This window comes from Rhipicephalus sanguineus, chromosome 3, assembly GCF_013339695.2.
Source record: "Rhipicephalus sanguineus isolate Rsan-2018 chromosome 3, BIME_Rsan_1.4, whole genome shotgun sequence".
In the NCBI taxonomy this organism is placed as follows: domain Eukaryota; kingdom Metazoa; phylum Arthropoda; class Arachnida; order Ixodida; family Ixodidae; genus Rhipicephalus; species Rhipicephalus sanguineus.
In genome coordinates, this window is record NC_051178.1 from 163,231,768 (window position 1) to 163,247,836 (window position 16,069).

Below are 16,069 nucleotides of genomic sequence, written 5' to 3' on the forward strand. Positions count from 1 at the left end.
GCAAAGAAGAGCTTTTTTATGGACGAAGCATTGTGGTTCCTTTTCAGTGCAGTACATTCAGAGTAATAAGCGAAGCGTCCTTCCAATCACGGGTACTTTTATGTCAGCAGTTAGGCTAGTTGGTTAGCTGACTGTGCTGCTTTTGTTTTTGCATTGCGCTTATTTGGCTCAATGAAAGCAATGTTACATTAAATGGCACTGCATGCCGAAGAATTGACATAGCGTCTAGTGTTCAACATTTTAATCTCCTGTTAACTCCCCCCCCCCCCCCCCCCCGTCGAAGGGCCGGTTTTTTTTTTTCGGTAAAAGGTGGCAACCCTAGTCCAGCAGCAGCTTAATCCGATGAGTCAATAAAGAACGTATTTGTCCGCGCATGCTCTAACTAATCCGGGGTCAAATCACGTTGTTTTGATCTGACGCAATGTGACTGCTCGTGCGCATTGTACTTAATTAAAGCCTAAATTTACCGCTTATTGCTGTTAATGCGTTAAGTCTTTCATGGGACCAAACCAATGGTCCGGACTACGCAGTTAACCTACACACGTACAACGGCAGCTCTCTGCAGAAAGAAAAATGTTACAGAAAACGCGCATCCTTGCTCTGGCGGAACTTTACATATACAGACAACAACAAACGGAACTCACATTCCGATTTGGCACACGAGAAGGGCAACGTACGTCTTTATCGAAGTGTTTATCCTGTGCGGCTCCTATTTCTGGTGTTTTTTAAGCGCTATTTTATCGAAATGTGCATATTTTCGCGTCGCTGTAGACGGTCTTGTCAACGCGACACACGCGCCTCCGTGTAGAACGCAAGTAGAACGCAAGTCATCGTACGTGGTTTTATAGTTAATGCGTTCAAAGCCGCCTACAGGGGCGTAGCCAGAATTTTTTTGCAGGCAAGGGGGGGGGGGAGGGGCTCAACCTACCCTTTATGTATGTTCGTGTGTTTGCATGTGTGTGTACGCAAATTTGAAAATCTTCGAGGGGGTTTGAACCCCCCGACCCTTGGCTACGCCAGTGGTAGTCGAATCTGCAATCACAGACCAGTACTTGACTTAAATTCTCTGCTCAATTTATTCCACCCGAAAGACCTTTCAGAGTAATTTGATATCTTGCAAATATTCTGAGAAAGGAGTATTTTTACTGTCATTTAAGTACATTTCAAAGTGTCTTGTTCTCAGAATTTCAAATTATTAAGAAGGAACCACAAACGTCTTAGCAAGGGAGTAGGAAATTAACCCACCTGGCCGCTACAGGCACAACTCTGTTGTTCAACACAAGCAGGCTGTAAGGTTGCGTACACTCAAACTCGCTCAAGTTTGCGTACACACAGTTAAAGTTTGATCAAAGTGAAAGAAAAAAAATCAAGGCAGCTTCGCACAAGTGGTGCCAAGCCTGAGGGAAGTGCGGAGCTGGGCAGCCTTCTTTGTTTCTCCTCAATTTTCTCTTTCTTTCCTCCTCTCTTTCTTCCTTTTTTTTCTGCCTTTTTTTGTCCATTTATTTCTTCGTATCTCTTTATTTATTTCTTTTTTCTTTCTTGCTCTTTCTTCTTTTCTTCCTATTTTTACCCTTTCTTTCCCTCTTTCGATTTCTTGTTTGCTTCCTCTTTTTTTTCTATTTTTATACGTGGTTTTCCCTGCGTTACGCCAAGGGACGACAGCATACGACAGCCTGGGCCCCTAAAGTGCTCCGCACTTATCGTCATTAAGGCGCTCGAAGAACAAGAGGAAGAAGACTTCTCCTTGGCGCGAGCGAGCGCTCAGTATGCTACAGATGGCTATGCCCTCAAAATTGGAAGGATTACCAGTTCTGCGCTGGTGCTTTTAAACGAACAGTGTCGAAGGCAAAAGAAGATTACGGCATTCGGACGTGCGATTATCTTTCGAAATCAAACAATAAACGCGAATTATATTGGCCTCCAGATTGGAGTGGCGCCCTCTCCCGTGTGACGTCAGAGCGGGGACTCCGCTCTCAACCGCGCTGCAGCAGCCGCTGCTCCTGTATTCGGATCGTCTGCTTCAGGCGGGAACTTTGTCGAACGAACAGCCTCGCGACGGTCAACTAACGCCTGCGACGAACGTTTTCGAGTGTAATCTTGAACTTGTTTTAGTTACGGCCCAATTGACAGGGCCAAGAAATCCCCCGGATGGCCGACGAGTGCGCCGATGCTAGAGTGTACTAGAACTGTTGAGTGGCGTGAACGCGCCTCGCCGCCTGATGCCTTCCGCGTCGACCGTAGCGGCGGCGCTGCAGTCGCTCGGTACTGAAGGCGCGCGGCGCGGCGCGCTAGAACGAGCCGCTAGAACTGCTGGACGCGTCGGCGGCACCCGGCTAATCGGCACCGATGCGGGTTTCGTTGTGTGTCTATCATTATTAAGCGTAGGAATTGTCCTCGTAAGCCTTGATGGACGAAACTTCAAAGCTTTTAATGGATGCTTGCTTCATATATGCCTTTGAGAGATACTGCAAATCAGTTCTTGTAGCCGAAGTGACTGCTGGAAAGTACGCAAAATATAAAAATGAAAACGGGCTGACAGCGACCGTGAATATTCACGATCTCAGTGTAATTGAGCCGAACTTATTGCTGGGCTATTTAGAACAATTACTCTCAATTAACTAGACGCCGAACGACCGCCAGAAGAAAGAGACAGAGGGAACAAAAAGGGCGTGTCTTATTCTGATTTCTTCTGCCCTAATGCTTTCTTTGGTGGTGATTCGGCGTCTAGTTTATTCAGAGTAACTGAGCTGCTCTAATGGAATTTAACTGTGCTCAGAAAGCTGTGAGCTGATATTGTGCCGAAAGCACACCGAACATTTACCGCGCGTTGGCGAAGCTGCATGCGTGTACGGTGCGCATCTTTACAAATGTGCTGTAAATACGACTTAAACATTACAAGGGCTCAAAGGTATTGGAACTCAAGGTTAACTCGACCGGTACAAATAACGGTCGTCCTCAGGTGCCTTGCACGGATATTGTTATTAATTGCTAGGCGCCGGTTGGGGAGGGGACACTTTACTGTCCGTATTTGTGCGTACAAATATATATATATATATATATATATATATATATATATATATATATATATATATATATATATATATATATATATATATATATATATAAACATAACCTCGCAAAGCATAGAGCGCCACTGCCCCTCCTGGCTTCACTTTTGACACTTTACAGATAAAGCAATGAAATTATAATACAAAACGTTGTCAAAAAGAAGTTTTTCTAATGGCATCGATAGAAGATCAGGAAAAGTGCAATATAAGGTGTCCATTGAAAATGAGAACTGGCTGTAATGAATTTAGGCAGAATAACCAACGGGCTATATTTACATATGTGCATTTTAATATGCTTGAGATAAGCCCTGATGCATGAAGTTTGTTCCTCGGAGGTGAACATATATATATATATATATATATATATATATATATATATATATATATATATATATATATATATATATATATATATATATATATATATATATATATATATATATATATATATATACACGCGCCCTCGGCTCGGCTTCCTGGCTCGCCTTCCTGGTATTTTAAGCCCTTAAGCCCTCAGAGGTCGCATAACCGGTGCATCGTAACCGCGGAAGCATGCTGTTAAAACAAGATAGCCTTTCGGCATTAAAGAAACAGTGCAAAACTGGCAGAACTCAGCCGTCACGAATATAAATGTTGCGATAGAGTCATTTGTACTCCGGTTACTCATGAAACAGTCGAGCGCATTGGAGCTCATACAGAGATCAATGCTCTGGATATATCGTATACAGACTGCCGACAGAATTGTAGGCTTTCGTCGCTGGTTCGTTAGTTCTTCGTAGTCAGTGTTCGTAGTCACTTATAGTGTAGCGCGGCTCGAAGTGCTGCTTGCAAACCGCACAGCAATCAGTGAGCAGCTAGATGCATGTGCGCAAAATCCGATTGTCACCTTCTTTGGGGGTCGGCAGGCTCCAAGAACAGGAAATATCTCGGCGCAATTTTGGCACGCCTGCATATTCACTCATGCACCATGACGCGTAGCAGGCGTTGAGACACCGATTGAAGCTCAGTAATGCATTAAACGCGCTCAAAACGCGCAATTACACGCTTTCGTAGGCCGCGACGAGCGCGCGCCAAATGCAGACGCTCTCCACAGCTTCAGTACAAAGTGACTACAGCGCCGCCGCTACGGTCGCCCGTCGGAGCATCACCCGAGATGCGGCGCGGCCGCTTCGTTCGTTCCACTGCCCCCTTCTAGTACACTGTACCGATGCCACCGACCGCATTGCTGGTAAGAAAGTGAAACTATGTGTGAGTGTTCTCGCTCGTTATCTTGTTTCCGCCGTATGATACTAATTACTTTGGGTGTTTCGATATTTCAGTAAGTGTGCCGTGCTCCAGCATCTACAAGTACGTAGATTAAGCTTGTGAAAGGTCGCGGTGCCTCATCGAGGGCGAGGCGGTGTACAACACAGGCCACGTTGTTGAATGCGCGGTCGAGGCCGTCAACGGAGATCGCATCACCGTCGCAGCTCCCGTCCTGCAAACAAGTGCGCAAGTGCCGCCTTTTTGCACACCCCCCTGCCGATGCCCATGATCGCAGTTTGACCCGTAATGTTGGTTCAGTGAGAACGATATTACGTCGTAGTTCATATTAATACCGCACAGGGCCGTCGCATGGGTATTAGAATATAACAAATAGTTAATCGCTGATTATACCACGCAAAGGGCCACAGAGATTAACGTGGCAGAGGCAAGCTGGGTCCAGTTTCACGCCACGCAACCTAACGAAAAGCTTAAAGAGGTCCGCTTTTAAAAAAAAATGACACCATCTCCCGCTAAAGGGGACCATGAGGCGATGCGAAGCCGGAGCACTTGCACGATCGCGTTCCGTTGGCGGTCGTTGGGCATGCTGCCGACCTCGCGTCGTGGAACGCGAAGAGGGACGCTACGCGCGTCGTATCTTCCATCTAGCCTGGCCGTTAATTCTCACAGGGCGAGCGGGGAACGCGGTCGACAGGCGGGCGAGAGGGGGGCAGCGTAGGAGAGGAGAGAGAAGGGGAGGGGACGCGCATGCGCTCGAGCTCATCGCGGCGTTGCGCAGGAGAGAATTTCGGCATGTCTAGCCCGCGTTTCAGAGGAAGAGTGGAAAGGGGGAGGAGATAGGGAAAGTGGAGAGGGGAAGGGGAGAGGGAGAGTGGAGAAGGGAAGGGGAAAGGGGAGAGGGAAAGTGGAGAGGAGGTGTGTGGAGAGGGTATGTGCATGCGCAGTAAGGGTGGTCACGCCGCACACCACCACCACCACCACCACCGGATTGAGCTCCGCCTTAAGATACTTCGAATCTAAAAGTGTCTGCACTGCCTCAGGTAAAAACATTTAGAGAATGTGCGCTAAACAGCGGCAACAGATTTCGCTTACGACTTTATGATAAACAGTCCGCTAGGCGCGCGCTTGCCTTCATAAGTAAAATACGTATGTACACCATCCAAATGCAGCCGTAGTCTCAGATATCCTGCGCTGCTCAGCTGAGCTCACGAGGCGCGCTTACCTGCGAAGCGATTCGAAGGCCGCGTCGTCGGCTTTTTGTCTAGGGGCCTTCGCGGCAGGTTGTGGGAGGCACCGCACATGGTGTAAGTCGCCTATGCTTATAGCCTGCGTGCAATAAACGGCTTAAGTATTGGCGAGGCGCTTAACCACGGTCACAAGCGCTTGCTGAACAAGGTCGATGAAGGCGTGAGGCGCTTTCCCCATTCTGAGCTTGACGATCCACTTCTTCAGATTTGGGTCCTTAGGGTAGTTGTGAAAGCTAACGCCTTTTTCACGAGAGGACGAAGTACACTGAGGCACAGAGCAGTACTTCACCATTGCGCAGCACTCGCCGCGGAGACAAGCGGCCGCGGAGTTCTAAGAAACAAAGAGCTGTAGTTCTAAATGAACGTTAAAAACAGTCCCACGGTTGTTCGAACAGCGTCAGTAGCCACCATACGCAAGATAACCAATTGAAATGCTTTTTTGTTGAGATTTACCACAACGGTGGTTTCAACACGGCGCTGGGCCTACGTAGCAGACGAAAGCGCGCGAATCCCCGCTCCGAAGTCATACAGGCGCCGTTCGCAGCGCCGCCATCGGTCGCACACCAGGCCAATAGATTTCTACGTAAAAAGCCTAGAAAATGATTCCGCGATATCTGAATCCAGAAGCTATCATTTTTGTCTTCAGATGAAATAAAAGATTCGTTGGAAGCAATTGGTAGGGGGCTGGAGCATCGGTTTTCTTCCCGACTATCACCACCTCAATTTGCTTGCATTCAGTGATGACGACTTCACAGAAACTTCCTGGTGATTAATTATCACAGGTGTTAGCTATAGCCTTCCATCATCGGTTCCGGGCGCTGACGGAGTCTCGTCGGCCGTGCTGAAAATTATGAATAAGGAATCCCATGACTATTTATTAGATGTAGTCAATTACTTAGTAAGAATGGCATGGCTCCCCATCAGATTGGAAAACCTAAGATAATACCATTACGTAAAGTTCCGGGTAAGGGGCATGTATTGGACAACATTAGGCCCATTGCGCTAACTTCAAATTTTGTCGAATTAATCGAGAGGGTTTTAAATGTTCGCATAATAAATTTCATTAATGAGAAAGAAATCCTAAATCCATCCCAAATTGACTTTAGATCAGGGTGCTCTATATGGCACTAGGCCCATATGGATTTCGAAAGTCGTATTCAGCTATCCAGGCGTGAAAGAAAATATGCGGTGTCAGTCACCCTCGACATCGCAAAAGCATATGACAGTGTTGAGCCCATCGTTTTAATAAATCAGCTTCCAACCTGAATTTTCCAAAGTATATTCAGGCATGATTTGTGGAATTTTTATGAAAAAAAAGAACGTTTTATTGCATCCAAAGCGCCATCTCATCTTTATACGTACGTGCAATCAGGAGGTGTACCGCAAGGGGCAGTTCTTTCACCGGTATTATTTAATATCATCATGAGTTCTATTCCACGACATGAGGAGGTACACACATCGGTACATGCTGATGACATTGCATTTTTTTCGTCAGCAGATGGTATTCACAAGCTATTACAAATATTGCAATCATACTTATCAGCCGTAGAAAGTTGGCTTGATTGTATACATCTGTATTTTAATGTAAACAAATGCTCTGTAATAACATTTCCATTGAAAGACCCTATCCACTATACGGTTCTTGGCCAATCCCCCAGCGTGGATGTGTCTTAGAGTTTCAAGGATCTACTCTACTCTATATACTCTACTCTATGGATATATGTTATTGGTGGTTTTGCCGGCGTTACACCAAACTCTACGACAGCATACGACAGCGTACGACAGGCCGGACCGCTAAAGTGCTCCGCACTTAAAAAAGGCAGACTGGTTAGTGGGAAATACCCCTCGAATCAACAAAAGGACAGCAGCGGAGCAGGATGACTTTTTCTCTCCACTTCGCGGAGTCAGCGCTTGTAGAAGACGAAATGGTTGCAGCTGCCCATGTGATATCGTTGAGATATCCTTGTACCTTTGCGAAAACGAGACAAGGGAAGTCACAGCTGTTTTAAGATATCCAGTGCTTTACGAACGTTTATCTGCGGTGTGATCTTACCGTCCCTTCTGGCGCATCCGTGGATCTCCTGCAATGGAAGCAATGAAAGCCAGCTGAAGCACGTTCTCGGATGAGCAGTTCTATACTCGGTTACAACCTAAGACAAAATAGTTCCGCCCACATAACCACGGCGCCTGCCATTCACCTGTGAAAGACAGTCGTGCTGCCTGTTTGCGCTCGAACCGTAAGTACGTTTTCTCGGCTAATGTAAATACTCCGCGCATTAAGAGTTAAATGTTCGTCGTTACTACCTAAAAGACTACGTTTACCTGAACAGTGACGTCAGAATCCCTGACAAATTTTACCAGGACGTTAAAGTTTTCGACCTAAAAGCAGCGGCACAAACGTGTCTTTATGGTAAAATCAACTATCTGAAACGCTCGGGAGCTGCTTGATGTCACGAAAATGAGTAAGCGTGATTGTGTGGAGCATTTGTACGAATTCTCTATGGGTGGGGACAGCCAGTGGCGTAGCCAGGGGGGGCACACCGGGCCCGCGCCTCCCCCCCCCCCCCGAATTTTTTTTCTCCCATGGGATACAGCCCACAAAATGACACTCGACCACACTTAGCTGCCTGGATCCCATGTCGGATCAAGGGGGTGAACCCCCCCCCCCCCCTGAAACAAATTTCTGCCTACGCCACTGGGGACAGCTATGGCTGTGAGTGGAGCTGACATTTTTTCTTAGGTTGTAAACGAGAGAACCCCTACAAAAATATATTTAGACATTCTATAGACTGTCTAAAAATGGGTTTAGACAGTCTTTAGACTGCTATTTTCTCATCTTGCGGACCGATGAAACTTCTTGAGGGGACACTAAAGTGAAAAATTAAATCAGTTTGGATAGATAAATTACTCTGTCAGAACTCTACTATCATTACTTTCGTCATCATAGGATAATTATTAGAGGAGAAAATGAAGGTCAGAGTTTCATTCTCGATTTTCGCGTCGACACTTCAGCACGTAAACATCAGTGTGAAGTCATGAACTTCTATTCATTTTTGCCTATTTTTACCACATTGGTTCAATATTTTCTGAAACTTTGGGTCCCTCAGAACACATCGTAAGCAAGGTTTGCCGATAAACGATTGCGTAGGCCTTAGCGGATGCAGTCAAGATCTATGACGTCACGGCGAGCTGGTGCGGGAATTTCAAGACCTCCGCCCAACTGAGGAGCGGGGTTTGAACCCCCCAACACTGTGCAGGACCACAACGTAGGCCACTGCATTTTTTTCTGTTTTTATTGTTTTAGAGCGATACCTCTACTCCTCCAGATACAAACCCAGAAAATGGCTCGTTCCGTGAATCTGACGATCAAGCTCAGCCAAAGTCATGCCACCGTCTCTGACTTGCGTCAGCACCGCAGAAAATAGTTTACAGTTTGCCCGCGAGATCACGCTAAGTTCTCGCCGATGAGTTCGCGCCGACGTTCCTTCAATGTGTCGGCGCGTTGATCACATCCTTCGTTCCACGTGCCTCGCGTGTCGTGGCAACGCCGGCCAAAGAGCTTCGGCGAAACGCTAGCGCCGGCGCGTTCGCGAATGAAAAAAAGCAGCGGCTCAAGCGTGGTCCTCTGCGATTAGCTCTGGCAACGCGCGTGGCCGGAGCTAATCGCGGAGGCCACCGCTCAAGGTCAGTCTTTCGCGCCCCCACTGCCAGAGGGGCTGGCAGTTTTGTGCATCAAAAGTCTTATGCGTATGCATTCGTGTGCCAGTCTTGTGCCTTAAAAATTTAGCACACATTATTAGAGATAATGTGGCAAAGAATCACATAGCGTCTCAATCAGAGAGCTTCAATATGGTGTTATTGCTGTGAAGAGGAGGCAAACGTCAAGAGCACGTGTCGGCTGCGAACTTATTGGCGGGAAGTCTACGGCAAACTGTCTGGTCTCAACTTCAAAAAAACACATGGTCAACTTGCTGTTTTTTTTTTTTTTGCTTTCTGCAAGTTCTAGGCAGTTTTCACATTTATTAAATGAATCGCAACATAAAATCTACCTTGTGTGTTATTTTGAAAAGCCACCTCACTAAATATTCAAATTAACTTTTAAAACAGTTGAGTTAGAGGGAAATTTTTTTGTGCGTGAAAAATTTTTGCCTGCAGCACAACATCGAATTATTTTTCTTAAACATCTTACTGTGTCAGTGCAGTGTGTGCGAGTGAATAAAAAGTCATCGTGAAAAACGTAACAGTTATTCTGACATTTCAGCCAGGGACCAGGCTTTCTATTAATGAAGGTAGTCATTTTTGGCACAAAGTCCAGCGGGAATGTGTGTCTTGGATTCTTGCACCGGATTGATTGAGAGATAGATGGAAAGCTGGTGCTCCTCTCTGCCCCAGGATCGCAGTGGTTATGGAGGTGTCCGCATTGAGAATCTTCGACGACGATCGATATTATTACATTCTTGGGGAAACCAAGTTTGACACTGTGATAGAGCCTCTAGCCATTGTTATAAAGATTCAGAAGAAAGCTCCTGGCTATCCATGCCAGTCCCCGGCCGAAACGTCAAAGTAAATGTCATGTTTTTCACCACAACTTTTTATTCATATCTTTAACCGAATAGCCAGGAACCTTTCTTTATTTATATATATATATATATTGTAGGCTCAGGGATGACACTAGGCCAGAGCCCTCTGAGAGGACATGGAAGCAGCAAACAACAGAAACATGTTTACTGGTCCGAGGCCACGGCTAGACCGATTCCTCAGTGGCAGGCGAGCACAAGCGTGCATGGGCCCAAAGAAGCTTATCATTGTCTTCTTTTCATGCTTACACTGTACTTTATTAAAATTATGGATATTCTGTAGGGTCCATTCAATAATCTTATGCAGTTCCTTTGAACATCAAAATGTTAGATCTCTGTACACAGACAAATCCACATTGTGCAAGAAAAGGAAACCAGTAAATTTTAGAGAAGCATATTCTTAAAATGAAGCCACAATATGCATACTCATGCGGTCTGAGAAATATCATTTGATAGTACGGTGCATTAAAATCGTTTAAACTGCTATTTTCTGTTCCAAATTTATGAATTACTAAGGTTTAGCAACAGCTCAGTCCCAGGGGGATGACCAACAGTATATTCATGGTAATGACACATATATTTAGATAGTTAACGGTTCACAGGAGTTGTTACTGTGTTCCTGGAGAACAAGTGCTGAGAGCAGGCCTGTAGCCAGTAGCGGGGGTCCCTAGCCCCTCCCCCCTCGAAATTTTGGCGAAGTAGGTGTTTTTACCAAAAATAAATAATAAAAATAGGTGTTTTTCTCAAATAATCAAAGTTTTCAGCAAGGATGACCCCCCCCTCCCCCCTCCGAAAAAAATTCCTGGCTATGGGCCTGGCTGAGAGGTAAACATCAGGCTTTTGGCTGCACACAATCAACTTTGTTGCACAGTGTTAGTACTGCCAATCCACCAGAAATAGTTTGCAGCAAGCAATGTTTAAAGCTGCACAAGCCTTTTCTTCAAAACAATGGCCTTTTAGAAACATGCATTAGTTCAAATTTTCGGTTGTGCACACTGCTTTGGGGTATGCACTGAACATTAAACATTTTCATTTGCCTACGGAACCGAGCAGTAGCTGCAGATATCAACAAATTAAGCTGAGTTGTGGCGTGCATGCGCAAAGTTTTTGCGATTAAATTCATTAGAGACATGGTCTTCACCAGCACCTTGGAGCCACTTTGTAGCCAATCCTGAAACATGTTTCTTTAGGTTATGTTTGTGAACTGAATCTCTGCTCCAATCACACCAGGCACAATTATAGTACTACGGCTGCGTACACTAGTGAAAAAAGACATAATTGCATGCACAGTCAAACTGTTGCTTTCACTTATCTCACTTGATATGCTCTTTTACTGGGTTCAATGCTGGAACTGGTAACATCAAGTACCACAACTAATGCCATGAAAGATGAAGTCTCTTTGTCCGAGCATTGATGAGCACACTGCCATCCCTATGTTTCGCTCTTTCCCTGTACATCCAAACAGTTCCAAAATGTGTAGCACATTAGACCATAACAGCACTGTCAAGGTGATGCATACAACTACGAAGGATGACAAATAAATATAGCAATAATACAAATGCAACATTTTACACTATAGTTAACCGCCAGCTCCTCCGTAATTCTGCACCTTCTTTTTTCCTGATCACGTTTGGTAACGTTTAATGCAAAGCATATGGCACATCAAAGATCAGTATCTGTTGCAATGCAGCTGTATGCATTTTAGTACTCACTATAAAGGCCAGACACACTACAAGATTAACAAATATCTGTTGCCTCTGGAGTACATTTGGTCATGCACTTTACTAAGATCAATGTCACCCAAAGTCTCAGTTGTGGCAGCAGCAGTATCACTAACGTATCAGTAACAAACATTTAGACTAAACAGACAGTGGCCTTCAGCAACACGCATTAAGTCAATCCTATCTTCACACATGATCACTGATTTCTTTATGATCACAACACATCTCTCTTTATAAATGCATCAACCAACTCTTGTTGCGCACGAATATTTTTTTCTCTGCACACAAATCACACAGCCACTGATAACAAGTCGCTGTTAGGTAGGTCTCTGAGAAGGTCACTACAACACCGGGCTTATCCACACAGAACAGCTTCGCCTTGCAGTCCAAGTTCATTCAAATCCACCACACAGATATGACGTAAGCGAAGTCACGAGGCCTCAATAAATTATCTGCTCACACAGACCCCTAGTACACAAGCATTAATGTGACCCGTGACGTTCACAGAACCAGTCGCATTAAATGGTAGATGCAAAAAACTAATAAAATGTTGCACGCTGAAGAAGGCAGACATTAAACATGTGGCACTCTCATACGCCTTAAAGCACGTGTTAGCACAAACAAGCAGTAGAAGTCCCACAGTCACGCAGCTTCCTTGAACTCCTTAAGAACACCAAAGTGCATTTCCAGAGAAGCAGGCTCATCTTCATGATAGATCTTCCGTGTCACGTCAACCCCCAATTTCTTCAGAGTCTCTCTAAACACTTTCTCTTCTTTGCCTATCCAGGGCCTTGAGTTACACAGCACTTGGTATGGAGTCACGTGGATATACACCTTGATCTCCAAATGTTTCAACGGTTTCATGGCCGCCTCCTTGGTTACCCATGTATTAGATCCACCGGAGTGACCACCATCCAACCAGTACATCGCTTTTATTCTGCGGACAAGCTCACTGACATCATCATCAGGAGCGACTTCCAGTGCCTTCATAGCATAGAGGAATTGGTTGAGGACAACACAGCCTTTGCTGAATCCAATAAGCACCACCGGAAGTTCCATCATGCCCGTGGCAACAGGACCATACTTTGCCTTGTCTGTTTTCTCATTCAGCCTCACGGACAAAGTGCTCAGGAGGGCATGCATGTGCTCCAATGCAGTAATGCTGAATTCGTGAGTCGGTGCCCCCATGTCGTTGCTCTCAACAAAGTTGTCATAACAGCTGAATGTGAGGTACTGAAGCCTGTTTGGCCTTACGACGATGCAGTGAGCGGTGGGGAAGTGCTTTCCCATCAATGTGGCCATGTTTTCGAGGTTCCACTGGACGTACCGCCTGTTATCACGATGCTTCATCATTGCCTCTGGAAAGTCCTGCAGGAAAGTTTAAAATACTCGTTATGTGGGAAATTCTACACAATGCCACACTAGGAAATAGCAGCAAGATACCACTAGCCTTACGTTCCTGACTTTACTGTTGATTTCTCTCAGCGCAACGAAGAGGTAAAATAATTACGCAACAGCAAAGAATGCAACGGCGAGGCAATGGCTTCACACCGAGTCTGGAACACGGTTCTCATGCGAGTGGTTTCGGTAACGTAGCGGGAGTGAAGGTGTTGCAAGCTCACACGCACGTAGTCCCACTACAATGCAACTTGGGCATTAAAGTATAGGGGAATTAGAAATTTTACTAACTCCCCACTACTAGCAGGACAGTTAGCAAATTGACCGCGAGATTTCGTGCATTTTGTAAATAGGTTCAGGTGGATCCCAAGAATGAATGCGATAGCTGCACATCACGCGCCGCTCAGGGCTGGCTAGCTGTACACTCGTGCAAGTCGAAAGTAGTGCACCAAAAGACACGATAAATGAGCACAAAACGAAACGTGAGTATTATTGCATAACGAATTTTACCTGTATGTCGCCTCCGAAGAAAACAACGACCTGATTTGCGTCTCCCATCTTCACTGGGTACTTCAGCACCAGATCGTTAAACTTTCCCGTCGAACCTTCCACTTTTTCAAACCTTTCAAGGACAGATATAGGGCACGTGTCAGCTGTCCCCGACATTGTACATGCGCTAAATGAGTGGGAGAGGGACTTGCTGAATAAGTTTGCCAGCACCCACAGGGAACACCTCAGCATATCAAACTTTTGAAGGTACTTGACTTCAGTTAGGTCTCTACCCTACCCTTACAAGGGCGAAACGAGGTATATGTAAGTACATTTTGTAGTATCCGTGCGTGAACCGTGAAGTCCTGTCCTCATCAAAGCGGTTCAGTTAGTCAAGTGCAGGCAAGCAACTTCGTAACACGCAAAACGCGGCTACTAACATGTAAACACGACATTTTAGAATGACTGGTCACGATGGCGATGAATTTCCAGGGAATGTCTTCGTTACGTCGTACAAGCCAAGCCAACAAGCAGCTCCTAAACCTAAATCGACCCAGAATCCAGCCCTTGTTGCTACTATATGAATATTTAGCACCTTGTCATGAGATTTAAAAGAGAGAAAGAGAGCATGAATACACACACCAGCAGTTTCGCTCTTGCTGCGCGAGGGCCGTACAGCGGAGGCGGCAAATTCAACCGTTTCTGACAGTTGGTTTAACCAATAATGCATTTTTTTCGCGTATTCGTGAGGCACACAGTTTTCACTGCACTTGAAAGGCATAGACATAAGCGCGGTAGCATGTGGGATAGCAGAAACGATGGTGACAATACAGAGAAAATTAGTTTGAAGAAAGAGAGGCCGGCCTGAGCTAGCGAGCTCTGGCCTAGGGGAACGGGGATGTGAAGGTGGTAAGGGTATGCTTCTAGACGCCATAGTAAAGCTTTGATAAGGGATGACGGCTATAAGATAAAAGAGGAATACACGGCGGTGAGTCCAAGTTCAGTATTATGTTGATAAACCAGAAATGTCACTATGAAACGTCGCTCGAGGCACGGAGATTCACAGGTGCCGGTTGTGGACACTTCAGAAGAAGGCGCAAAGAGGGAGTGTGTGGGCCCCACCAGCGTGAGCAGCACAAGTGCCAAAAGAAGTCTTGACAATGTGCCAACATCTGTGATAAGCAGTTCCATTAGCCTGCACATTGTCTGGAGACCGCATCCATGGTGTTGATTCATCATTTATATCAACGCTTCCGTTTTCCTTGCTTCCTTGTAAATTCACCACTCGTATTGGCTCTAGCATTTGCGTCTCTATCACATAGAGGCCCATAACAGCCTAAGGCTTGCACCTTCTTTAGCAAGCCTAGATGCGTAGCTTTAACTTCTTACTGACGGGGGGCGAGGGCTGCATTTTTCGTAAGAGCCTGAGAAATTAGGCTCCTACTTTGACACATGCATCTATAATGCCACACGACATGTCTGGGCAATTGAGGTGCTTGTATGTGATGAACTGGTTTCAGCTACCGTGGTCACCCAAAGAATTTGGAAACGCATCCCATTCAGGGCTGTGTTCGCTGGCCGTTACTGTGTGCTGCAACACTGCATCAGTTATGGATGCAAGCAATGTGAGGATGATGAAATAATTAATTGTACGAATTTATACATGAGCCACCTAAAAGCAGCCCTTTTTTATTAAATTTCTGGAAATCCCTGAACAGAAGTTATATGCCCTATGGGTGCATTACATCAGACCTCTGTACTCACCACCACAGGTATCCCGCAGAAAGACGATTAGAACGGTCTTCATATCTACTGTTCCGCAGCTCCATAGACTACAATAAATATTTTCATACCTTATATATTCAGAAAGAACTAAATATTGGGTAACTTTAGAGAGTTAATTCTTGAAACCAATACAGATTTGTAGGGAACATTCAATTCATATTGGAAATATTTTGCCCGCTCTTAGTATCCTAAATCATATACACTCTGAATCATTAATAAGCCTGTTGTTTAATCCGTATCTACACAATGGATTGAAGTGCTGATTGTGACTGTGAAAGCGCGTGATGTGTTTCGGCTATTGGCATAGCCAGAGGGCCGGGGAGGGGGGTAAATTTTGCATGTGTATATACACGCACACATACAAATGCACACACATACATAAATTGTTAAATCGCGGTTAAACATTAAATCATGGTTAAACAAGCAACTCTGACCTCACCATTGATGGCACATTTAATTTACGTCACAGGCACACAACCCAACGAAAGCTCTATGTATGTAAAGTGCATGTGAGCACATCA

At 45.4% G+C, this 16,069-nt stretch overlaps 1 protein-coding gene across 1 annotated transcript; it reads right to left on the bottom strand.

Annotated features, from left to right (window-relative positions):
• Positions 1-10,216: 10,216 nt before the first annotated feature.
• On the bottom strand, positions 10,217-14,024 carry LOC119387618 (mitochondrial protein C2orf69 homolog). Its single transcript, XM_037655059.2, has 2 exons — positions 13,785-14,024; positions 10,217-13,244 (listed from the first exon to the last, which is right to left on the bottom strand). Exons 1-2 carry the CDS (start codon positions 14,013-14,015, stop codon positions 12,519-12,521), a joined length of 957 nt encoding a protein of 318 aa, XP_037510987.1. The 5' UTR covers positions 14,016-14,024; the 3' UTR covers positions 10,217-12,518.
• Between the last annotated feature and the right edge of the window lie 2,045 nt (positions 14,025-16,069).

Excerpts from the sequence above, each read along its gene's own strand:
- LOC119387618 (XM_037655059.2), bottom strand. The coding sequence starts at position 14,015 with ATGCTGAGGTGTTCCCTGTGGGTGCTGGCAAACTTATTCAGCAAGTCC. Across the intron at positions 13,245-13,784 it reads TCTTCGGAGGCGACATACAG|GACTTTCCAGAGGCAATGAT; the intron begins GTAAAATTCGTT and ends ACTTTCCTGCAG.